Source organism: Salvelinus fontinalis, chromosome 14, assembly GCF_029448725.1.
Source record: "Salvelinus fontinalis isolate EN_2023a chromosome 14, ASM2944872v1, whole genome shotgun sequence".
Lineage (NCBI taxonomy): Eukaryota > Metazoa > Chordata > Actinopteri > Salmoniformes > Salmonidae > Salvelinus > Salvelinus fontinalis.
In genome coordinates this window covers 17,429,576-17,456,701 of record NC_074678.1, presented here as the reverse complement: position 1 = coordinate 17,456,701, position 27,126 = coordinate 17,429,576, and the positions used below count along the sequence as shown (strand labels likewise).

At 42.1% G+C, this 27,126-nt stretch overlaps 1 protein-coding gene across 8 annotated transcripts in view; it reads left to right on the top strand.

Annotated features, from left to right (window-relative positions):
- Positions 1-27,126, top strand: part of LOC129869564 (CMP-N-acetylneuraminate-beta-1,4-galactoside alpha-2,3-sialyltransferase-like) — a 121,217-nt gene that overhangs the window by 6,837 nt on the left and 87,254 nt on the right. For 5 of the 8 annotated variants that reach the window (XM_055944073.1, XM_055944072.1, XM_055944071.1 and 2 more), the window contains exons 3-4: positions 20,747-20,789; positions 25,970-26,062. In XM_055944073.1, coding sequence (XP_055800048.1) covers positions 20,747-20,789; positions 25,970-26,062 — 136 coding nt within the window. Of the gene's footprint in view, positions 1-11,600; positions 11,806-11,999; positions 12,148-20,526; positions 20,618-20,746; positions 20,790-25,969; positions 26,063-27,126 lie in introns of all 8 variants that reach the window. The other 3 variants (XM_055944074.1, XM_055944078.1, XM_055944075.1) reach the window with 3 other exon arrangements.

The window sequence follows — 27,126 nt, the reverse complement described above, 5'->3', positions numbered from 1 at the left end:
AGCAATCCAGGTTATATATATTTAGCTAAAAGAAATAGCAGACAATATTAACCAGGCAAAATTGTGTCACTTCTCTTGCGTTCACTGCACGCAGAGTCAGTGTATATGCAACAGTTTGGGCTGCCTAATTTGCCAGAATTTTACGTAATTATGACATAACATTGAAGGTTGTGCAATGTAACAGGAATATTTAGGGATGCCACCCGTTAGATAAAATACGGAACGGTTCCGTATTTCACTGAAAGAATAAACGTCTTGTTTTCGCGATGATAGTTTCCGGATTATACCATATTAATGACCTAAGGCTCGTATTTCTGTGTGTTATTATGTTATAATTAAGTCTATGATTTTATAGAGCAGTCTGAGCGGTGGTAGGCACCAGCAGGCTCGTAAGCATTTATTCAAACAGCACTTTGCTGTGCTTCAAGCATTGAGCTGTTTATGACTTCAAGCCTATCAACTCCCGAGATCAGGCTGGTGTAACCGATGTGAAATGGCTAGCTAGTTAGCGGGGTGCTCGCTAATAGCGTTTCAAACGTCACTCGCTCTGAGACTTGGAGTGGTTGTTCCCCTTGCTCTGCATGGGTAACGCTGCTTCGACGGTGGCTGTTGTCGATCTGTTCCTGGTAAGAGCCCAGGTAGGGGCGAGGAGAGGGACGGAAGCTATACTATAATCCTATAATTCCTATAACAACTACAACCTAAAACTTCTTACCTAGGAATATTGAAGACTCATGTTAAAAGGAACCACCAGCTTTCATATGTTCTCATTTTCTGAGCAAGGAACTTAAACGTTAGCTTTTTTACATGGCACATATTGCACTTTTACTTTCTTCTCCAACACTTTGTTTTTGCATTATTTAAACCAAATTGAACATGTTTCATTATTTATTTGAGGCTAAATTGATTTTATTGATGTATTATATTAAGTTAAAATAAGTGTTCATTCAGTATTGTTGTAATTGTAGCGGCTTTTTTTTGGTCCTCCAATAATCGGTATCGGCGTTGAAAAATCATAATTGGTCGACCTCTAGTCTCTAGAGACGTTTAAACCAGGTGATGTCATCGCATATGTAGGAGGTGGAACAGCATGGTTGGTTAAGGCATATTGAGCAGGGCACAATGGAATAAGACAGTAATCACTAACCAGGACAGTAATGGACGAGGCATATTGATATTAGAGAGAGGCATGCGTAGCCAAGTGAACATATGGGTCCAGTGAGTGGTTGGGCTGACTGGGGACACGGCGATTCAGACAGTTAGCAGGCCGGTGCTAACAAGCTAGCAGTTAGTAGGCCGGGGCTAACAAGCTAGCAGTTAGCAGACCAGGGCTAGCAATCTAGCTGTTAGCAGACCAGGTTAGCAAGCAAGCAGTTAGCAGACTGGGGCAAGCAACCTAGCAGTTAGCAGACTGGGGCACGCAAGCTAGCAGTTAGCAGACCGGGGATAGCAAGCTAGCAGTTAGTAGACCGGGGCTAGCAAGTTAGCAGAAGGGCCTTTGGGGGACGTTGCGATGGAGGTATGTCTGTTTTTGCCTCTTCGTGCGGTGACGTCGATAGACCAGTCATGGATTAGTAGGGTTCCAAGTAGCTCTAGGTAGCTAGCAGGCCGCGGTTAGCAGAATAGGCCTTCAGCGGACGTCGCGCCTGAGGGGCCTGTTGGAATCCTCGGGCAGATTATGTCGGTATTCCAGTCGTAGAGAATCGGCGGGGTTCCGTGCCCCGTACCGGCAGTAGAAGGGGTCCGGATATTGTAGCCCAGGAGTGGGCTTCGGTGGTAGCCCAGGAACCCTAGCCAGGCTAGCTTCAGGCTAATTGGTGCTTGCTCCGGGATGGAAACGCTAGCCAGGAGTAGTCACCCGGGATTGCGGTTAGCTAGTTGCGAAGATCCAGATGAAAATGTTCAGAGTTTGCAGTAGGAATCTGTGGATATGGAGAGAAAAAAATAGGTCCATTATTCTCTGGTTTGAGTCATGTTGTACGAACTGGCGAGAGCTTTCCGAGCTAAAGGTTAGCTGATGACCGCTAGCAGTGGTTTCCTGACTGATAGCTGGTAGGTAGTTAGCTGGCTAGCTTCAGTTGAGGGATTCCAGATCCGAAGTAAATAGAAATACTGTTGGGAAAAAAAGCAGATCCACGCCACATTGGGTGAGGCAGGTTGCAGGCGAGTATTTAGAATTTGAGGTTTAGGAAAATATTTTAAAAAGATATGCAAAGAAAAATATATTAAAAGATATATACAAGGGACACGACATGACAAAGACAAAGACGTCTGACTGCTACGCCATCTTGGATTTTGTTGTATCCATTATCTTAAGTGGATAATGGAAACACTTCAACCAATTCGTTGCTATTTAGCACTAGTTATTTTTTAGGTGTGATGTCATTACGTCCAGGTGTTTTTATCGACACAAGACAGTTGAATGGAAATGCACCGCAGCGGGCAACTGTCGCATCTATCTTCTATGCGAACTTTCTAAATTTCGACCAAAAATCACTGGACAAGGTAATGGAAACATAGCTATTGATGAGTAGAACTGGTGCCTCTCCTTTCTATCAAGTCTACACATTATTTTGTGTATTTTATTTGTGATGGAAAGCTTAAATAACTTAGATTTGTCATGCAATATTGTGTCCACCCTACTCTTTCAAAGCATAAACACAAGCGATTTTGGAGTAGAGCATTAGCTACTGTGCTTTCAGAAAGTATTCACACCCCTGAGTTTTTTCAAATTTTGTTGTTACAAGGTGGGATTAAAATGGATTTAATTGTCATTTTTTGTCAACGATCTACACAAAATACTCTATAATGTGAAAGTGAAAGAAAAATTCAAACACTTGTAAGAAATATATGAAAATAAAACACTAATCAAATTGTATTGGTCACATACACATATTTAGCAGACGTTATTGCGGGTGTAGCGATATTCTTGTGTTCCTAGCTCCAACAGTGCAGTAATATCTAACAATTTGTCACGATCGTGTGGAGGATTGACGGACCAAAACGCAGCATTAGGAAAATAAGCCATCTTCCTTTTTATTACGAAGAAGAGAACCGAAAACAAAACACTATTACAAAACTAACAAAACAAACAAACGACCGTGAAGCTATGAACGTAGTGCACATACAGGCTACAAACGTATAACATAGACAATTACCCACATCAAACGAAAGCCTATGGTTACCTTAAATATGGCTCCCAATCAGAGACAACAGAAATCAGCTGTCTCTAATTGGGAACCCATTCAGGCAACCATAGACTTCCCTAGACAACTACATCCAACATAGACACAGCTAGACACATACACTCAACACAAACCCATACACTACACCCAACACCCCCTTTACCATATAATCACCCAAAACCGACAAAACACAAACATTACCCATGTCACACCCTGACCTAACTAAAAATAATAAAGAAAACAAAGAATACTAAGGCCAGGGCGTGACACAATTCACAACAATACCACCCTTGCCACCAGCATACCACCCTGCATACCACTGCTGGCTTGCTTCTGAAGCTAAGCAGGGTTGGTCCTGGTCAGTCCCTGGATGGGAGACCAGATGCTGGTGGAAGTGGTGTTGGAGGGCCAGTAGGAGGCACTCTTTCCTCTGGTCTAAAAAAATATCCCAATGCCCCAGGGCAGTGATTGGGGACACTGCCCTGTGTAGGGTGCCGTCTTTCGGATGGGACGTTAAACGGGTGTCCTGACTCTCTGAGGTCATTAAAGATCCCATGGCACTTATCGTAAGAGTAGGGGTGTTAACCCCGGTGTCCTGGCTAAATTCCCAATCTGGCCCTCAAACCATCATGGTCACCTAATAATCCCCAGTTTACAATTGGCTCATTCATCCCCCTCCTCTCCCCTGTAACTATTCCCCAGGTCGTTGCTGCAAATGAGAACGTGTTCTCAGTCAACTTACCTGGTAAAATAACGGTAAAATAAATAAAAATAAAAATAAAAATACACACCAATCTAAAAGTAAAAGAATGGAATTAAGAAATATATAAATATTAGGACCAGCAATATCGGAGTGGCATTGACTAAAATACAGTATGTAAACATTATTAAAGTGGCCAGTGATTCCATGTCTACGAATATACGGCAGCAGCCTCTGAGGTGCAGGATTGAGTAACTGGGTGGAAGCTGCCTAGTGATGGCTATTTAACAGTCTGATGGCCTTCGTCACTACACTGTCTGTGTGGGTAGACCATTTCAGATTGTTAGTGATGTGTATGCCGAGGAACTTGAAGCTTTTCACCTTCGCCGTGCTTCTCTCCACTGTTTACTGAAGTCCACGATCAGCTCCTTTGTTTTGTTGACGTTGAGGGAGAGGTTATTTTCCTGGCACCACTCCGCCAGGGCCCTCACCTCCTCCCTGTAGACTGTCTCGTCACTGTTGGTAATCAGGCTTACTACTGTTGTGTCATCTGCAAACTTGATGACTGAGTTGTAGGCATGCGTAGCCACCCAGTCATGGGTGAACAGGGAGTACAGGAGGGGGCTGAGCACACACACTTGTGGGGCCCCTGTGTTGAGATTCAGCAAAGCGGAGGTGTTGTTTCCTACCTTCACCACCTGGGAATGGCCCATCAAGGAAGTCCAGCACCTAGTTGCACAGGGCGGGGTTCAGACCCAGGGCTTCGAGCTTAATGATGAGCTTGGAGGGTACTATGGTGTTGAAAACTGAGCTAGAGTCAATGAACAGCATTCTGACGTAGGTATTCCGCTTGTCCAGATGAGATAGGGCAGTGTACAGTGTGATGGCGATTGCATCGTCTGTGGATCTATTGGGATCTAAGCAAATTGAAGTGGGTCTAGGGTGTCAGGTAAGGTGGAGGAGACATGATCCTTAACTAGCCTCTCAAAGCACTTCATGATGACATAAGTCAGTGCTACGGGGCGATAGTCATTTACTTCAGTTACCTTTGCTTTCTTGGGTACAGGAACAATGGTGGACATCTTGAAGCAAGTGGGGACAGCAGACTGGGATAGGGAGAGATTGTCCATAAACACTCCAGCCAGCTGGTCTGCGCATGCTCTGAGGACGCGGCTCGGGATGTCATCTGGGCCAGCAGCCTTGGGAAGGTTAACGCGCTTAAATGTCCTACTCACGTCGGCCACGGAGAACGAGAGTCCACAGACCTTGGGAGCAGGCTGCGTTGGTGGCACTGTATTAACCTCAAAGCGGGCGAAGAAGATATTTAGCTTGTCCGGGTACAAGACGTCGGTGTCCGTGACGTGGCTGGTTTTCCTTTTGTAATCCGTGATTGTCTGTAGATCCTGCCACATACGTCTCGTGTATGAGCCGTTGAATTGCGACTCCACTTTGTCTCTATATTGACGCTTTGTCTGTTTGATTGCCTTACGGAGGGAATAACTGCACTGTTTGTATTCTACCATATTCCCAGTCACCTTTCCATGGTTAAATGCGGTGGTTCACGCTTTCAGTTTGCGCTTTCAGTAATATACAGTATCTTGATTACAGAAGTATTCACCCCCAGAGTCAATACATGCTTTGCACACCTGGATTGTACAATATTTGCACAATATTCTTTAAAAAAATATTCAAGCTCTGTCATGTTGATTGTTGATCATTTCTAGACAGTCATTTTCAAGTCTTGCAATTGATTTTCAAGTCGATTTAAATCAAAACTGTAACTAGGCCACTCAGGATAATCTTGATAAGTATATATTTGGCCTTGTGTTTTAGGTTATTGTCCTGCTGAAAGGTGAATTTATCTTACAGTGTCGGTTGGAAAGCAGACAACCAGGTTTTCCTCAAGGATTTTGCCTGTGCTTAGCTCTGTTCTGTTTATTTTTATCCTAAAGGAAACTCCTTAGTCCTTGCCTTTGACAAGGATACCCATAACATGATGCAGCCACCCCCATGCTTGAAAATATGAAGTGGTTCTCAGTGATGTCTTGTGTTGGATATGCCCCAAACATAATGCTTTGTATTCAGGACATAAAGTGAATGTATTTGCCACATTTTTGTTTTTGTTTGACTTTAGTGCCTTATTGCAAATAGGGTTCATGTTTTGGAATATTTTTATTCTGTATAGGCTACCTTCTTTTTACTCTGTCATTTAGGTTAGTATTGTGGAGTAACTACAATGTTGTTGATCCATCCTCAGTTTTTTCTTATAACAGCCATTGAACTCTGCAACTGTTTTAAATTCCCCATTGGCCTCATGGTGAAATCCCTGAGTGGTTTTCTTCCTGTACGGCAAATGAGTTAAGAAAGGATGCCTGTATCTTTGTAGTGACTGGGTGTATTGATACACCATCCAAAGTGTAATTAATAACTTCACCATGCCTCTACCAATAGGTGCCCTTCTTTGCAAGGCATTGGTAAGCCTTCCTGGTCTTTGTGGTTGAATCTGTGTTTGAAATTCACTGCTCGACTAAGGGACCTTACAGATAATTGGATGTGTGGGGTACAGAGATGGGTAGTCATTCGAAAATCATGTAAAAAGGCAGTATTATTGCACACAGAGTCAATGCAACGTATTATGTGACGTGTTCAGCACATTTTTACTCCATTTTTACTCCTTACTCTTATGTAGTCTTGCCATAACAAAGGGGTTGAATACTTATGGATCAAGACATTTCAGATTTTCATTTTTAATTAATTTGTAAAAATGTCTAAAATCCTAATTTCACTTTGACATTGAGGTATTATGTGTATGCCAGTGACACAAAATATAACATTTGATCAAATTTAAATTTAGTCTGTAACACAATAAAATTAGGAAAAAGTCAAGGGGTGTGAATACTTTCTGCAGACACTATATCTAGCTTCAAACAGATTCAACTTGATTCACTGAAGCATTCAATGACATTTGTCTCAGGGTTAAAAAGCTGTTGGAAAATATTTGGCTTTGGTGTGCTCCACTGAACATAACCTGGGTGTCTTTATTGTAAAGTTTCTAGTTGGTACTGTTGGTGGTACAGGGCAATGTTTCCTCTTTGCTGTCTTTCACCTGTCGTTCATTTGTACCGTCACATTTTCCAGTGAAAACATTCTGGGGGTTACTGTACACAAACCGGTCAATGCTTTACCTGGCTCAGGAAACACAACCTGACTGTGTGTGTGTCCCAAATGGCACCCTATTCCCTATATATTCCACTACTTTTGACCAGGGCCCTGGTCATGTCTTTACCTCAACCTAAATGTTCTTTTTGGCAAGGCTCATTTTCAAATAATGATTATACCGTTAAATAATATTATTCCAGCCTGAGCTTTTCTGTGTAATAAAACAACGGTTCAACTTTATTCCTATGCAATTACAGGAATAGGCTAACGACATACAGTAAGTAGTACAGCGTTACTACACAGCTATAGAGCATTAATACATGAACTGTTTTGTTGAGTTGAATTTTTAAAGACGCCCTATAACTCTATGATTGTTTTTAAAGTTACATGTTAAGGCTAAATGTCTTACTCATGAGAAACAAGCACAACAATACTCTTCTCTTTCATTCTATTTTCCCTCTCCTCTCAGTCTGTCAACTAGCACTAAAGTTCTGTGAAAATACACATTTCAAAGCAGAAAATGATTCTTGTACCTCAGGCACATCAGCATTTGCTAGCAATTTGGGAGAGATGTTTGTTCACCGATCTTCACAGATGAAGATTGTGTTTCATTAAAGGGATGGCGGAGCCGAGCGTAATTCTGGACAGCTGCCTGTTCTTAGCCAACCTGAGTCCAGACTTGATTTGAAAATAGACCATTATGTAAAAACTAAGTAAATGTTTAGAGATGAGTGCATTTAACCTTTCTCCGAGTCTTTAAGCTTTTTGGCAGACAAGCCAAAGAAACAAAGTTGAGCAGGCTAACCCAGCTGTAGCCCAACATCCTCAAACAACAGATCTTGTGAGAGCTACTCGACAACCTCACAATCACTCTCCTGATTTTACGGTACATGTACGCCAACCCCTATTTTGTTCTAGCAGCTTGTTCTACAACCCACTACTAGGCCACATTCCAAGCCAGGCCACAATCACGGCCAGGTCATCATGTTATGTGAGGTTCTAAATCAACTAAACGTAATTTAGGCTTCTAAGTCTTGAGTGGATTCTTGGCCCCAATGTATAATGGTTGCGCGTCAGAGATAAACACTATGCAAGCCCTGGAGCTGTTGTCAGAGGACAGACAGCAACATCATTATTCACACGGGCACAAATGACCTGAGAGCCCAGCAGGAAAGGATGGACACAGCACTCAAGGGAGTGATTGAAAAAGCTTCTTCTCCACCCTGCTACCACAAACAGACTTTCATTCTGCATACAGCGGGTGAATGCAAGCATTTCACGAAACTGTGCCTCAAAACCTAGTGTCTACCTGGCCCACCACTCCACCCTGGACTTGGAAAAATCTTGTCGACCAGGTCCACCTCTACAAGGCAGCAATCCCAACTTTTGTCAGGACCCTGAAGGACGTCACCCTCAAACGTAGCCCCAGCACCTCACAGGAGCAAAAGAGCAACGGACACCCCACCCAGACCACGAGACCCCCTCTCGAAGGACCTGCACCGAGAGAACCCACGCCAAGAGGACCTACATCCAGACCACAGCATCACCAGCCACACCCCTACCAGCTAAGACCACCCCAAGCAAACCCTGGCCACACCCTATATAGGCCCCCCAATATGAGACCTATGCCCCTTCTTCCCACCTCATGCCCCCCGCCCGTGTGGCAAGGACCTCAACATGACAGCAGGACATATACCCAGGCCGTGAGCAGAGCAACAGGCCCAACCCCCACTATTACACCCGCCCAAGCCCTATCTGTGACCTAAGAGGTATGTATCAGATGCTCAACATGCTCTGCTCACACCTACTGTGATGGTCCAGGCCTAAACCACCCAAAAGCAACACTAGACACTATGGAACACAAAGCTTTTACCATCTCATCCTGGAATATACAAGGTCTGAGGTCATCTGCCTTTGGCTTAAAGAGCAGGAATCCAGACTTCATCAAAGAAATTGGAAATACAGACATTGTCATCCAAATCAAATCAAATTTTAATGTCCTATAAGAAACCTGGTATAAAGGAGACGGACCCGCTGGTTCCCCTCTAGGTTACAGAGAGCTGGTAGTCTCATCCACCAAACTACCAGGTGTGAAACAGCGAAGAGACTCAGGAGGTATGCTAATTTGGTATAGAGTGGGTTAGGTCTGCTCTATTAAAAAACAGGAACATTTTACGTCTTGCTAGAAATGAATGAGGAAATTATCTCAACAGAGAAAAATATCCTCATGTAAAATGTCCTTGTGTGTTACCTATAATCCCCCCAATAGAATCCCCATACTTTAACGATGATAGCTTCTCCATCCTAGAGGCGAAGATCAACAATTTTCAGGCCCAGGGACATGTACTAGTCTGTGGCTACCTAAATGCCAGAACTGTACAAGAATCTGACACCCTCAGCACACAGGGGGACAAACACCTACCTGGAGGTGACAGCATTCCCTCCCCCATATGCCACCCTAGACACAACTATGACAACATAACCAACAAAACGGGTCACAACTCCTGCAGCTCTGTTGGACGCTGGGTATGTACATAGTCAATGGTAGGCTTCGAGGGGACTCCTATGGTAGGTACACCTATAGCTCATCTCTTGGCAGTAGTACTGTAGACTACTTTATCACTGACCTCAACCCAGAGTCTCTTAGAACATTCACAGTCAGTCCACTAACACCCCTATCAGATCACAGCAAAATCACACTCTACTTGAACAGGGCTATGCTCAATCATGAGGCATCAAAGCCAAAGGAACTGAATAATATTAAGAAATGCTATAAATGGAAGGAAAATAGTGTGGAAACCTACCAAAAAACATTTAGGCAACAACAAATTCAATCCCTTCTAGACAATTTCCTGGACAAAAGGTTTCAATGGAATAATGAAGGTGTAAACTTGGCAGTAGAAACCTAAACAGTATATTTCACCTCTCAGCTTCTATATCAAATCTAAAGATTTCAAGCAGACAACCTAAAAAAATGAATAACAATGACAAATGGTTTGATAAAGAATGCAAAAACTGTCACGCCCTGATCTGTTTCACCTGTCCTTGTGCTTGTCTCCACCCCCTCCAGGTGTCGCCCATCTTCCCCACTTATCCTCTGGGTATTTATACCTGTGTTTTCTGTCTGTCTGTGCCAGTTCGTCTTGTTTGTTCAAGCCAACCAGCGTTTTGTGTCTCAGCTCCTGCGTTTTCCAGTTTCTCGCCCTCCTGGTTTTGGCCCTTGCCTGTCTTGACTCCGAGCCCGCCTGCCTGATCACTCTGCCTGATCCTGAGCCTGCCTGCTGTCCTGTACCTTTGCTCCTACTCTTGATTATCAACCCCTGCCTGCCTTGACCTGTCTTTTGCCTGCCCCTGTTGTTATATTAAACATTGTTACTTCACACAGGCTGCACTTGGGTCTTACCATGATACCTGATAGTATGAACTAGCCATGACTGACCCAGCAGACCAACGAGCCACCATTGGTAGGCACGAGGAGTTTCTTCGCGGTCTGATGGAAGGGTTCCAGGCCGTGGCCGAACGTCATGACCTAGCCTTGGACGCATTGCGGGAGCAATTCCGTGGGTTGCCTACTAGGCAGCCTACCACGACGGTAACCTCCCAGCCCCTCTGTAACCCGGCTGGTAGCAGCGCCGTCACTCCTCTTCCCAAGCCGATGCAGCTCGGCAGGGCTAGGCTGTCTCCAGCAGAACGCGTACGCAGACTTGAGACCCAGAGTTGTCTGTATTGCAGTACTGATGAGCATTTTGTGTCTACCTGTCCCTTCAAGAGACCTAACTCATTCGTTGGAGTGAGTACACTGGTGAGTCTTAAAGATAATTGGTCTTGTCCTCTTACTTACCCCCTCATGTCACCCTGCTGTGGGGCGACCAGTCCAAGTCTCCAGGTACTCATCGATTCGGGGGCCGATGTGAGTCTCATGGACGTTACCCTGGCATCCGAGCTGGGCATCCCCACTCAACCCCTCTCCATTCCCATGGGTGTTTGAGCGTTGGATGGGCGCTCTATAGGCCGGGTCAACCACCAGACCACCCCCATCAACCTATGAGTGTCGGGGAACCACAGCAAGACGATTCAATTCCTGCTGATTGAGTCTCCACAAATTCCCGTGGTATTGGGATTTTCTTGGCTCCAACGACACAATCCCTCCATTGACTGGGCTACTGGTGCCATCGTGGGCTGGAGCATGTCCTGCCACACTCATTTCCTGAAGTCAGCTCTACCTGCCTGGGATGTCTTCCAGGAGGCTTGGAAATTGCCCCGGACCTCTCCGCCAGCTCCGCGAGTACCAGGACCTCCTGGAGGGGTTCAGTAAGGCCCGGGCCACTTCGTTTCCACAGCACCGACCGGTATCCAAGAAGGTCAAGCCTGAGGCGCTGGCACACCACTATAGTGCCGCGGCTACACCCCTGGAAGCCGAGACTTTTCCCCCCCAGCTCCAAGATCATTAGCCCCTCTGCTGTTCGTCCTCTGTTGCCCAGTACCCTCCGTATTTTTCCTACTTTTTCTGTGTCTAGAGTCAAAACCATGTCTGACTGCCCCTGTCTTGTTTCTAGGCCCATCCCTCCCTCCGTGTAATCGATGGCCTGCCAGCGTACACGGTGAGACGCCTCCTGAGGGTTCAACCACAGAGCAGGGGTTTCCAGTACCTGGTTGATTGGGAGGGTTATGGCCCGGAGGAGAGGTGCTGGGTTCCCGCTAAAGACATCTTGGACCCGGTCCTCATCGCCGACTTTCACCGTCGGCACCCCAGTCAACCAGGTATCCACCCAGGTGGAACGCCAAGTGGCGTCCCTAGTTTCTGTTTCACTTGTGCTTGTCTCCACCCCCTCCAGGTGTCACCCATCTTCCCCACTTATCCTCTGGGTATTTATACCTGTGTTTTCTGTCTATTCCAGCTCGTATTGTTTGTTCGAGCCAACCAGTGTTTTTTGTCTCGCTCCTGCTTTTTCCAGTTTCTCTTTTCTCACCCTCCTGGGATTTGACCCTTGCCTGTCCTGACTCCGAGCCCACCTGCCTGACCACTCTGCCTGATCCTGAGCTTGCCTGCCAGCATCCTGGAGTCGCCTCTTCACTGTTGACGTTGAGACTGGTGTTTTGCGGGTACTATTTAATGAAGCTGCCAGTTGAGGAATTGTGAGGCATCTGTTGCTCGAACTAGACACTCTAAAGTACTTGTCCTCTTTCTCAGTTGTGCACCGGGGCCTCCCACTCCTCTTTCTATTCTGGTTAGAGCTAGTTTGCGCTGTTTTGTGAAGGGAGTAGTACACAGCGTTATACGAGATCTTCAGTTTCTTGGCAATTTCTCGCATGGAATAACCTTCATTTCTCAGAACAAGAATAGACTGACGAGTTTCAGAAGAAAATCTCTGTTTCTGGCCATTTTGAGCCTGTAATCGAACTCACAAATGCTGATGCTCCAGATACTCAACTAGTCTAAAGAAGGCCAGTTGTATTGCTTCTTTAATCAGCACAACTGTTTTCAGCTGTGCTAACAGAATTGCAAAAGGGTTTTCTAATGATCAATTAGCCTTTTAAAATGATAATCTTGGATTAGCTAACACAATGTGCCATTGGAACACAGGAATGATGGTTGCTGATAATGGGCCTCTGTACGCCTATGTAGATATTCCATAAATATCCCATTTCCAGCTACAATATACATTTACAACATTAACAATGTCTACACTATATTTCTGATCAATTTGATGTTATTTTAATGGACAAAAAATGTGCTTTTCTCTCAAAAACAAGCATATTTCTAAGTGACCCCAAACCTTTGAACGGTGTACATGTGGGTAGTCTTATTAAAGTGACTATGCAGAGATGACAACAGAGAATAGCAGTGGTGTAAAAGGGGGGGTGGGCAATGCAAATAGTCTGGTTAGCCATTTGATTAGGTGTTCAGGAGTCTTATGGCTTTGGGGTAGAAGCTGTTTAGAAGCCTCTTGGACCTAGACTTGGCGCTCCGGTACCGCTTGCCGTGCGTTAGCAGAGAGATCAGTCTATGACTAGGGTGGCTGGAGTCTTTGACAATTTTTAGGGCCTTCCTCTGATACCACCTGGTATAGAGGTCCTGGATGGCAGGGATCTTGGCCCTAGTGATGTACCCCGTTCCGCTAGCGGAACACCTCGCCAACAGCCAATGAAATAGCAGGGCGCCAAATACAAATCAACAGAAATCTCATAAATCAAATTTTTCAAACATACAAATATTAGGCACCATTTTAAAGATAACATTCTCGTTAATCCATCCACAGTGTCTGATTTCAAAAAGGCTTTACAGCGAAAGCTCCACAAACGATTAATTTAGGTCACCACCAAGTCACAGAAAAACCCAGCCATTTTTCCCGCCAAAGAGAGGGGTCACAAAAAGCACAAATAGAGAAAATTAATCACTAACCTTTGATCTTCATCAGATGACACTCATAGGACTTCATGTTACACAATACATGTATGTTTTGTTCGATAAAGTGCATATTTATATCCAAAAATCTAATTTTACATTGGTGTGTTATGTTCAGTAGTTCAAAAACATGCTATGATTTTGCATAGAGCCACATGAATTCACAGAAATACTCATTATACATGTTGATGAAAATTCAAGTGTTATGCATGGAACTTTAGATACACTTCTCCTTAATGCAACCGCTGTGTCAGATTTCAAAAAAACTTTACGGAAAAAGCATAATCTGAGAACGGCGCTCAGAGCCCAAACCAGCCAGAGAAATATCCGCCATGTTGGGTAGTCAACATTATTCATAAATAGCATTATAAATATTCACTTACCTTTGATGAACTTCATCAGAATGCACTCCCAGGAATCGCAGTTCCACAATAAATGCTTGTTTTGTTCGATAATGTCCATCATTTATGTCCATTTATGTCCAATAGCTTCTTTTTGTTAGGGCGTTTGGTAAACAAATCCAAAAGCGCGATCTGGTCCATTTGGACGAAACGTTCAAAAAGTTATATTACAGGTCGAAGAAACTTGTCAAACTAAGTATAGAATCAATCTTTAGGATGTTTTATCATAAAAGTTCAATAATGTTCCAACCGGAGAATTCCATTGTCTGTAGAAAAGCAATGTAATGAGAGCTAACGCTCAAGTGAAAGCGTGTGACTGAGAACAAGGCTGTAGGCAGACCCCTTAGTCAATCAGCTCCCATCCGGGCCCCCTTCACATGAGAAGCCTGAAACAACGTTCTGAAGATGGTTGACATCTAGTGGAAGCCTTAAGAAGTGAAAATTAACCCATAGCCCACTGTGTATTCGATAGGGGTGAGTTCAAAAACTACAAACCTCAGATTTCCCACTTCCTGTTTGGATTTTTTCTCAGGTTTTTGCCCGCCATATGAGTTCTGTTTTACTCACAGACATCATTCAAACAGTTTTAGAAACTTCTGAGTGTTTTCTATACAATGCTAATAATAATATGCATATATTAGCATCTGGGACTGAGTAGGAGGCAGTTCCCTCTGGGCACGCTATTCATCCAAAAGTGAAAATGCTGCCCCCTATCCCAAACAAGTTAAATCAATAGAATCTAAACACTTCTGTGGAAATTGGAAAACTCTAAACAACAAATGAAGAGTTATCTGTCCAAAATTAAAATTGATGGATAAACCACTTCTCCAATCTGTTTTTCTTTGTTCTTTGTTATGGAGCCAAACAGCAAAAACATATACATGATCAAATGCAAATCTTAGAATCAACCAAAGACTACCAGAACCCACTGGATTCTCCAATTACATTGCATGAACTACAGGAAAAAATACAAACACAACAACCCAAAAAGGCCTGTGGGGTTGATGGTATCCAAAATTAAATTTTAAAATATACAGACCACAAATTCCAATTGTCTATACTTAAACTCTTTAACATCATCCTCAGCTCTTCCCCGATATTTAGAACCAAGGAGTGGTCACCCCAATCCACGAAAGTGGAGACATATTTGACCCCAATAACTACCGGGGATATGGGTCAACAGCAACCTTGGAAAAATCCTCTGCATTATCATTAACAGCGGACCCATACATTTCCTCAGCGAAAACAATGTACCTGAGCAAATGCCAAATTTGCTTTTTACCAAATTACCATATGACAGACCACGTATTCACCCTGCACACCCTAATTGACAAACGAACAAGCCAAAACAAAGATGAAGTCTTCCCATGCTTTGTTGACTTCAAAAAAGCTTTCGACTCAATTTGGCATGAGGGTCTGCTATACAAATTGATGGAGAGGGGTGTTGGGGGAAAACATAAAACTAGCAAAAAACACATTTGTTTCCACAGGGCCAGGGGGTGAGACAGGGATGCAGCTTAAGCCCCACCCTCTTCAACATATCTATCAACAAATTGGCAAGGGCACTAGAACAGTCTGCAGTACCTGGCCTCACCCTACTAGAATCTGAAGTCAAATGTCTACTGTTTGCTGATATGGTGCTTCTGTCCCCAACCAAGGAGGGCCTACAGCAGCACCTAGATATTCTGCACAGATTGTCAGACCTGGGCCCTGACAGAATCTCAGTAAGAAAAAAAATAATGGTGTTCCAAAAAAGGTCCAGTTGCCAGGACCACAAATCCAAATTCCATCTAGTTGCCCTAGAGCACACAAAAAACTAAACATACCTCGGCCTAAACATCAGCGCCACAGGTAACTTCCAAAAAGCTGTGAACGATCTGCGAGACAAGTCAAGAAGGGAACATAAAATGCCATCGAAAGGAACATAAAATTCAACATACCAATTAGAATCTGGCTAAAAATACTTGAATCAGTTATAGAACCCATTGACCTTTATGGTTGTGAGGTCTGGGGTCCGCTCACCAACCAAAAATTCACAAAATGGGACAAACAAATTGAGACTCATTATGTGTAATGAACACGAGGGAGACAGAGAGCTGGTTTCAAGCACGGAGCGCAGCAGGTTTTAGTAGTAGGCAGGTAGCTGGGTCCAGGGGCAGGCATTAGGTCATACACGGTAGGTCCACAAATGGCAACAGTACAGGCAGGGAATAGGCAAAAGGCGTTGTGAGTGAGGCAGGCAAAACCTATCATGGACAGGAAAAAACAGCGCTCCGAAAAAGTGTGTCTCAAAAACAAACAATATCTCACAGTAATGGGGTGCAAGGAACTGAACTAAATAGTGTGGGGTGATGATATGCAGGTGTGTGAACAGGTGATTCGAATTCCGGTGATTGGGATCTGGAGAGTGCGCTGGAAAGTGGGCTGTGTTCCAGGGATCTAAGTGTTTGGAAGTGTGAGTTGGACGCAGACATTACAGCATGCAGAATTCTGCAAAACACCAAATAATGCATGCAGAGCAGAATTAGGCTGATACCCGCTAATTATCAAAATCCATAAAAGAGCCGGTAAATTCGACAACTACCTAATAGGAAGCGATTCCAAAACCTTCCATAACAAAGCCATCACCTACAGAGAAATTAACCTGGAGAAGAGCCCCCTAAGCAAGCTGGTCCTGGGGCTCTGTTCACAAACACAAACAGACCCCACAGAGCCCCAGGATAGCAACACAATTAGACCCAAACAAATTATGAGAAAACAAAAATATAATAACTTGACACATTGGAAACAATTTACCAAAAAACAGAGCAAACGAATGCTATTTGGGAATAAACAGAGAGAACAGTGGCAGAATACCTGACCACTGACTGACACAAAATTAAGGAAAGCTGTGACTATGTACAGACTCAGTGAGCATAGCCTTGTTATTGAGAAAGGCCGCCAAAGGCAGACATGGCTCCCAAGAGAAGACAGGCTATGTGCACACTGCCCACAGAATGAGGTGGTAACTGAGCTGCACTTCCTAACTTCCTGCCCAATGTATGACCTATTAGAGGCACATATTCCCCTCAGATTACACAGACCCACAAAGAATTTGAAAACAAATCCCATTTTGATCAACTCCCATATCTGTTGGGTGAAATACCAGTGTGCCATCACAGCAGCAATATTTGTGACCTGTTGCCACAAGAAAAGGGCAACCAGTGAAGAACAAGCACTATTGTAAATACAACCTATATTTATTTTCCTTTTTGTACTATTTGCACATCATTATAGCACTGTATATAGACATAATATGTATATAGACATAATATGACATTTGAGTGTAATGTTTACTGTACATTTTTTATTGTTTATTTCACTTTTGTTTATTATCTATTTCACGCAATGTAAACATGTTTCCCATGCAAATAAAGTCCCTTAAATTGAATTTAAGTTGAATTGATTATAATGAAATTGATCGTGACTCAGAAAGTTAGACGGCTAGGTCTCTGTTCTAGCCTATCTTGGGAGATTTTTTGTTTACCCGTACATACGGCCATGTAGCCAGAACCAACATCTTTAAAACAAGAAGATTTTACATTTGTTATGGAAACTGTAGTCTAACTATGGTATGGTTCTTTTGTTATGAAAACTGTAGTCTAACTATGGTATGGTTCTTTTGTTATGAAAACTGTAGTCTAACTATGGTATGGTTCTTTTGTTATGAAAACTGTAATCTAACTATGGTATGGTTCTTTTGTTATGAAAACTGTAGTCTAACTATGGTATGGTTCTTTTGTTATGAAAACTGTAATCTAACTATGGTATGGTTCTTTTGTTATGAAAACTGTAGTCTAACTATGGTATGGTTCTTTTGTTATGAAAACTGTAATCTAACTATGGTATGGTTCTTTTGTTATGAAAACTGTAGTCTAACTATGGTATGGTTCTTTTGTTATGAAAACTGTAGTCTAACTATGGTATGGTTCTTTTGTTATGAAAACTATGCCCTACGTTGTATGTTTTTTGTTAACTAGGTAGTGGCATTGCCATAGTAAGAAAAGTTGTTTGGACTAGGCTGAATGTGTATTATTCACTTGTTTGGTCTCCTGAATGTCCAATGACGTGCAAACCAAACCCTCAAACCAAGCCTTTCAACTGTGTAAACTTGATAGAATTACTTCTCCTTTTAATCATTGTGTCATCTGTTTCTCCTAGTCTGAACAACAAACACTCTCAGTGTCGTGTTGATCTAAGCTCTTTCACAGCTGTAACAAGTTTATTTTTATTCAGGGTTGTTGCTTTATCTCATGATTTGCAATGTGGTCCTACTTACTAGCAACACTTTACCCAGTTGGAGTTTTAACCCAGTTTGGCCGACAGTGAATGATGATGTTGGTGGTGGTAGAGCCTAGCTGCCTAGCCTAGCTGCCGCCTAGCCTAGCTGCTGCCTAGCCTAGCTGCTGCCTAGCCTAGCTGCTGCCTAGCCTAGCTGCTGCCTAGCCTAGCTGCCTAGCCTAGCTGCTGCCTAGTAGCAACAGAACAGGAGATGGATGTGGTCTTGTGAGAGAGGGTGTTGGTAGTGTAAGTGGAAATGATGAGGGCAGTGGTTAATATGGCTTGTTGTTTATATCAAACCCTATGACTAACACTACTCAATCAACCACCTGTTTTCGTACTGTATTCCCCATAGAATTACTGGAACAGACATTCCCATTAAAGTCAATGTTCTGTGATGGGCGGACCAATTCTATGGTACTGTAATGTTGAGAGACCTAGCACACAAGCGTTTTGCTGCACCTTTTTGTACCTGCTGTAAACTGTGTATGTGACGAATAAAAATGGATTTGATTTGATTTGGTAATCCCTTGGATTGACGCTTGTCCAGCGTGATCTAACTGAATACTTACAACCTTAAGGCGTAACTTAACTCTTGTGTTTCATAGACAGACCTGGATATTTTTTTCTCCGTGGGACGATTATTTCATTCAGGTAGTATAGATTCAGGTTAATAAAGCAGGAATCCATGTTGGGAGGTTTTGTAGATTTTAGGAACTCATCTGCATTTTAAAACAGCCTGGCTTTTTCATAGTACTCACTTTCAGGTGTTCTTACACTTCGTGAACAAACACCTTCATCTAGAATTGATGACAACTGCTGTAAATAGTATACCTGTCTTATCAGATGATAATAGTGGTCACTGTACTATTCAATCTATACATTTCGTTTATTGAAATATATCACCTCCCAACACTGAACTATCATTCAAGCTTCTACAGCATGTTCACCAACGGAAGTACAGCATATCTTACAAAGACAATTATCTTATATTTACATGTGTTATTGTTAAAGGAAAATAATGGCTGGAAAAGTACAATGTCATCCAGTGTTTCTCTTGTATGTAAAACTTCACTTTTAATCTGTGAATTATTCACTGTCCTTTGAGAATCAGTCGTTTTAATTTCATAATGAAAAGTGACAATGTGGATCATTCAACCTTATAAATGACCTTGCATGAGGAAATACAAAAGTGACATACAAAACCCCTATAGTTGACAAAAATCTACCTTGCAGTGAGGAGATATGATGTCTTTGTAAGAGCAGGACCCATGGGCTCTTCTGACTTCCAGACCCCAAAATCTAGAGCTGACTAGATGAGGCTTGCTGCTTTCCCATCAGGGAACTACCGCTAGAGCAAACCTCTCTTAGCCCAGCAATAATATCAAGCACTTCCTCATTTGCTCCCCAACCAACCCACCACACTTCACAGAAACTTCCCAATCCCATCGGCCTTCCATGGCCCTCACCAGAGGACACCCCCCCCCCCACACACACACACACAAACACTGGTCTAGTCTCCCACAGCCAGATATCAACATACAGCTTTATCTTCCGTGTTCTTGAAGTCCGCCGACTGGCTGTCTTCTCTTTTTCTTTATGCTTAATTTCCATTTAAGTAGCGGTGCCTACTGAGTTCTCTGCTTCAGCAGGCAGATAGCAGCACCATGAAAGAGCTGGATAACTAGAGTAACTGGAGTAATAATGAGAGGCCATAGATCTGGTCTCTTCTGGGTCAATTTAATTTAACTCTGCCCGGCAAATGTAAAAAATCTGTCCCCCTTTGTGTTTTTTTGTTGTGCTCTGCTTTTTTTCAAATACAAGCTTGAACAATCCCTCTGTTTACTTCTGTTTTACAGGAAATGTTGGGTTCGAAACAATAATTGTTTTAAACCTGGTATTGTGAATGGAGGAAGCTTTGTTTGAGGTTAGGTTATCCTGACATCAGTAAATCAGTTCAACTAAATGACATAAAGTAATTTGTCCAGACACGTTTTGGCTAGCCCTGCTACTTCTGCCAGCCAGACCATTGAGAAGAGCAAATATGATGCCCTGCGTGCTGTCCTGTTCCATCCATCATTGTTTTACTATTCCACTCCCATGAAGTCATGTAGCAGGCCTGTATCTAAAGGGCAAAGAGGAAACAGTCATTGCCAGATTAAAGGACAGCTACTGTGACCTCTGATATGATATAATGATTGCAGACAGACAGACATGTTTTCATGAAGATGACAATGTGTCCACGTCTAAGTAGGAATAACTACTGCCTCATGGTCTATGGCGTGTCCTATGACCCAGGCTGCAACAGAAAGTTCCACAAAATTAAATGTTGTCTTATTGTCTTCCACTTCACAGATTGTAGTTGTTATTTTAAGCTTTATGGTACCTACGGATCTTGGTCCTCGTCTATAGATGATCCATAACTTCCGCACAGATGAATATCAAAGTAACCATTGATTACTAAACTCATTTTGTTTTAGTTTGTATTCAATTGTTTTGCTATGTTTAATTTTGTTCCTTGTTCTCTCATTATCAACGACATACTTAATCTCTCTCTTTCTCTCTACCAATCTAGTGTATGACAAACAGGGATTCATGCTGAAGCTGGGTGGTAATCTGTAAGTAGTCCCTTAATACATTATCTTATCCAGTATTGTGCTTTACCCCTTCACATTGCTTTGTGTTTTGGCTACATGATCTTCATGTATGTTTTGGGTAACCTCAAAAGTCGTCAAACTCTTAAGACCATCTCACTGGGCAAAACTGATTGGATTTGCAAAAAGTCTTCAATGTAAGGATATTTTGTCTTTTTTTCACTTAACTACTTGAGTAAAAATCTAAAAGTAACTGGTTTTAAATGTACTTAAGTACAGTGGTGGAAAAAGTACTCAATTGTCATACTTGAATAAAAGTACAAACTAAAAGTAAATGCTATACATAAAATGTCTTATATTAAGCAAACCAAATAGCACAATGTTATTTTTTAAATGTATTTTTTCGAACACTCAGACATCATGTACAAATGCAGTATTTGTGTTTAGTGAGTCTGCTAGATCAGAGGCAATAGGGTGTGTGAATTAGACCATATTACTGTCCTACCTGAGAATTCGAAATGTAACTAGTACTTTTGGGTGTCACGGAAAATGTATGGATTAAAAAGTACAAATTGTCTGTAGGAATGTAGTGGCGTAAAGTAGTACTTTAAAGTATTTTTACTTCAGTACTTTACACCACTGCTGCAAAGACCATGTTACTGCTTTGAATCATTTCGCAAGATACTTATTTTTGTGTTTTACAGTGTGTGTTTGTTCATGATTAAATGAGTTATTCAGTACCAGTCAAAAGTTTGCACACACTTACTCATTCAAGGGTTTTTCTTTATTTTTACTATTTTCTACATTGTAGAATAATAGTGAAGACATCAAAACTATGAAATAACACATATGGAATCATGTAGTAACCAAAAAAGTGTTAAACAAATCAAAATATATTTTAGATGTTAGATTCTTCAAAGTGGCCACCCTTTGCCTTGATGACAGCTTTGCACACTCTTGACATTCTCTCAACCAGCTTCACCTGGAATGCTTTTCCAACAGTCTTGAAGGAGTTCCCACATATGCTGAGCACTTGTTGGCTGTTTTTCCTTCACTCTGCCATCCAACTCATCCAGAACCATCTCAATTGGGTTGAGGTTGGGTGATTGTGGAGGCCAGGTCATCTGATGCGGCCCTCCATCACTCTCCTTCTTTGTCAAATAGCCCTTACATAGCCTCGAGGTGTGTTGGGCCATTGTCCTGTTGAAAGCGTATCGCTGCAGAATGCTGTGCTAGCCATGCTGGTTAAGTGTGCCTTGAATTCTAAATAAATTACCGACAGTGTCACCAGCAAAGCACCATCACCTCCTCTTCCATGCTTCACGGTGTGAACCACACAGAGTAGGTGAACGGAGATCATCAGTTCACCTACTCTGCGTCTCACAAAGTCACGGCGGTTGGAACAAACAATCTAAAATGTGGACTCATCAGACCAAAGGACAGATTTACACGGGTCTAATGTCCATTGCGCATGTTTCTTGGTCCAAGCAACTCTCTTCCTCTTATTGGTGTCATTTAGTAGTGGTTTCTTTTGCAGCAATTCAACCATGAAGGTCTGATTCACACAGTCTCCTCTGAACAGTTGATGTTGAGATGTGTCTGTTACTTGAACTCTGTGAAGCATTTATTTGGGCTGAAATTTCTGAGACTGGTAACGAATGAACTTATCCTTTGCAGCAGAGGTAACTCTGGGTCTTTCTTTCCTGTGGTGGTCCTCATGAGTGCCAGTTTCATCATAGCGAATGATGGTTTTTGCGACTGCACTTGAAGAAACTTTCGGTTCTTGAAATGTTCAGGATTGACTGACCTCCATGTCTTAAAGTAATGATGGACTGTCGATTCTCTTTGCTTATTTGAGCTGTTCATGAAATAATATGGACTTGGTCTTTTACCAAATAAGGCTGTCTTCTGTGTACCACCCTTACCTTTTCACAACACAACTGATTGGCTCAAACACATTAAGAAGGAAAGAAATTCCACAAATGAACTTTTAACAAGGCACACCTGTTAATTGAAATGGATTCCAGGTGACTACCTCAGGAAGCTGGTTGAGAGAATGCCAAGAGTATGCAAAGCTGTCATCAAGGCAAATGGTGGCTACTTTGAAGAATCTCAAATATAAAATATATTTAGATTTGTTTAGCGCTTTTTTGGTTACTACATGATTCCATATGTGTTATTTCATAGTTTTGATGTCTTCACTATTATTCTGCAATGTAAAAAATTGTAAAAATAAAGAAAAACCCTTGAATACTAAAAGTGTTTGCACTCAAAAGTGTCTGCTACTGTTAGTGGAATAACTTATTATTTTACAGTATTATAATGCTATGGTGCTGGGCCCTACCTTTCCTGATCTAGTTACTCTGGCTGCTCGTCCAATAGCCTCTCTGTTTATTTGACTAAGCCATTGGCTCATCAGGTTATTAATGAGGAGGTTAAAAGCGGCTGTTCAGAGCAGTAATTAATACCAATGTGTGTGTGGTACTAAAAATGGCACCCTATTCCCTATTTTATACCACTACTGTTGACTAGGGCTCATACGGATTCGGTCAAAAGTAGTGCACTATAAAGGGAATAGGCTGCCATTTGGAATGTAACCTCTCCCTGTGAGGTGAACTGTTTTCCGTTTTATTAACGAACGATCTGTCAACAACTGGTACCCTCACCAACGACCAGCCCCACCTCGACTAGAAACCATTTTACATCGTCAATCCGAGTCATCTCTATGTCTGAATAATTTTAGGTGCTTCTTGGGGTTATCTTTACCTTGCTGGAAATGGAGGGATACTGTAACTCCTGGGATATGTCCCAAATGGCACCCTATGTGGTGCACGACTGTTGACCAGGGCTTGTAGGGCTCTGTTCAGAAGTAGTGCACTATGTAGGGAATAGGGTGCCATTTTGGATGCAGATATGGTGATATGTGAGGGATTCTTTCCACCAGTATACATTCCACAACAGGTTGTCTCTCCCCCACACACAGGCCTGTGGATAGATACGTAGATACGTAGATACGTAGTCTGTTGAAAGGTTTTATTTGTGTTTCACTGACTCAACGGAGAGAGGTGAGAGCCTACGTAAAATAAACAAAGCTTCCCTCCCTTTTCGGTGAAAGACTTGTTACTTCTGAGTTTTAACCAATTAGCTACCTATATTTTTACATTAATTCGCTGCAGCTGTTTCAGTCAAAACAGTTTTAGGGTTTATATTTTAGGATTTTAGATTTTTTTCTTGTTGATTTTATTAGGATCGACACCAATGGCAACAGCTAGTCTTACTGGGGCCCGAAACATAACAGAAAAGACATTACAGACAAAATGCTTTCCATTTAAAACCTTAACATGTAGTATGTGTGTGTGCATCTATCGGTTCCACATACATGTCAGTACATACACAACTAGTACGTCACATGGTGGAGAGGTGTTGCTTTATTTGTTTTTTGAAAGCAAGTTTGCTGTTTACTTGAGCTATATGAGATGGAATGGAATTCCATGCAATCATGGCTCTATATAGTACTGTGGTTTCCTTGAATTTGTTAAGTACCTGGGGACTGTGAAAAGACCCCTGGTGGCATGTCTGGTGGGGTAAGTGTGTGTGTCAGTGCTGTGTGTAAGTTAACTATACAAACAATTTTATAATTTTCAACACATTAATGTTTCTTATAAAAACAAGAAGTGATGCAGTCAGTCTTTCCTCAACTCTTAGCCAAGAGAGCCTGGCATGCATAGTATTTATATCAGCCCTCTGATTACAATGAAGAGCAGGATGTGCCTCTCTGTTTTGGGCCAGCTGCAGCTTAATTAACTAGGTCCTTCTTTGCTGCACTTGACCATATGACTGGACAATAATCAAGATAAAGTTGTATCTGGCTCAACTTTTTTAGGGTGGGGGTATCATGCTCTTATGCTTGAGCCCTAAGCTAAGTAGGGAGGCCATCTGTGCATGTTCTAACCTTTTATTTTATCCTTTTATTTGTTGGCTTTTATTAAATGAAATTAAACTTATAGGAGTTCTGATCTTGTTAACCCAACCATACAGTATCTTGTACTGTTTTCTCTCAGAGTATGATATATTATGATAGATTATTGTACATTATGAATGAGTATGATATATTATGACAGAGTATTGTACATTATGATAGAGTATGGTATATTATGATAGAGTATTGCACATTATGATAGAGTATGATATATTATGATGTATTATGATAGAATATGATATATTATGATAGAGTATTGTACATTATGATAGAGTATGATATATTATGATAGAGTATGATACATTATGATAGAGTAGGATATATTATGATAGTGTATGATATATTATGGTAGAGTATGATATATTATGATAGAGTATGATATATTATGATAGAGTATCACATTAGCAAGATGGATGAACTGTTATAATACCTTTGTGGCAGGTCAATATGAATGATTTGAAGTGTTTCCACATTGCATACCAAAACTACTCGTTGTGCATTAGACCTACAGTTAGTTGTAGACAACAATGACAGATTAAAGACATGTTAAGATATTTGTTTACAGTACAGAGCCATCAAATATTCATCAAAATGTATTTTTTGGATTCAAAGGTTCAATGATCTAGTTGTTTGTTCTTAACAGTTCCAGTTATGCAGAATGTTCCTGGTTATTTTCTAAGGCTTGTGCAGCTTTTTAGGCTTTTAGAAAGCTTCTATTCATGCTCACACACCATCTCTTCTCCTCCTCGCGTGACCTTTTCTCTGTCTCTGACCTCTCCTCCTTGTGTGACCTCTTCTCTGTCTCTGACCTCTCCTCTTTGCGTGACCTCTTCTCTGTCTCTGACCTCTCCTCTTTGTGTGACCTCTTCTCTGTCTCTGACCTCTCCTCCTTGTGTGACCTCTTCTCTGTCTCTGACCTCTCCTCTTTGCGTGACCTCTTCTCTGTCTCTGACCTCTCCTCCTTGTGTGACCTCTTCTCTGTCTCTGACCTCTCCTCCTTGCGTGACCTCTTCTCTGTCTCTGAGCTCTCCTCTTTGCGTGACCTCTTCTCTGTCTCTGACCTCTCCTCTTTGCGTGACCTCTTCTCTGTCTCTGACCTCTCCTCTTTGCGTGACCTCTTCTCTGTCTCTGACCTCTCCTCTTTGCGTGACCTCTTCTCTGTCTCTGACCTCTCCTCTTTGCGTGACCTCTTCTCTGTCTCTGACCTCTCCTCTTTGTACCACAGACCTTTGGAGCTGATGTACAAGTATGGTAATCTCAGCGAGGGAGTCTGTAAGCCTGGCTACGCAGCTGCCAAGATGACCACCATCTATCCAATGTGAGCCAAAGCTTTTTACATTTCTGATATGTGATATAGTTAAGCAATAAGACCTGAGGGGGTGTGGTATATGGCCAATATAACATGGATAAGGGCTGTTCTTATGCACAGTGCAACGCCATATACCACAAACCCCAGGGGGTTTTATTGTTAATTATATAATTAGATCAGTAAAAATATGTGTTTTGTCATGCCCTGATATGCCACGGCTTTCAGCCAATCAGCATTCAGGGCTCGAACCACCCAGTTTATAATTTGGTTTATGATACATTTATGATATTCTATAGTGTTATTTGGTTTATGATACATTTATGATATTCTATAGTGTTATTTGGGTTGTGATACATTTATGATATTATAAAATGTGGTTTATGATACATTTATGATATTCTATAGTGTTATTTGGTTTATGATACATTTATGATATTATATAATTTGGTTTAAGATACATCGTTATGATTCAGCACCCCATGATCATTTTCTCTCCCTATTTTAGTAAAGTGTGTTACTTCAAGCTTAGTTGAGATGATGATGATGATGATGATGATGATGATGATGATGATGGCGCTACCCTGACAACGGCCTCATTCACGGTTTTCTTTCACTCTCTCTGACCACAGCTTTCCCTCTCATGACTCCATTCACTTGTACTTTATAATCCTCAGTGCCCTACTGTATTGTATATGGAACTTCATTGAGTCTCAACATCTTCACAATAAACCCACAGATTATCGTCGGCTCCATCTCAGATCCTACAGAAAGCCCCTCTCACATTGTGAGCATGAGTCGCTTCCTCCGTCCAGAAAAAAAACCATAGGAAGCATAGAACTGCTGCTTTGTCTGATGGCAGACCACTGGCCCATTGTCCGGCTCGCCCCGGCTAAAGAGAGACAGCCATGGAGAGTCATAGGTGACCTGACCCCAGACGATTGGTTAGAATGACTCAGATGGTTCTCCCATTTGACAGTTTAGGGGTCAAGCGTCAGGGAACCCTCAGTGAAGCTGTTGACCTTCCTGTGACTTCTACCTCTTTGGATCTTTCTCAATCTTTCCTTGATTACTTG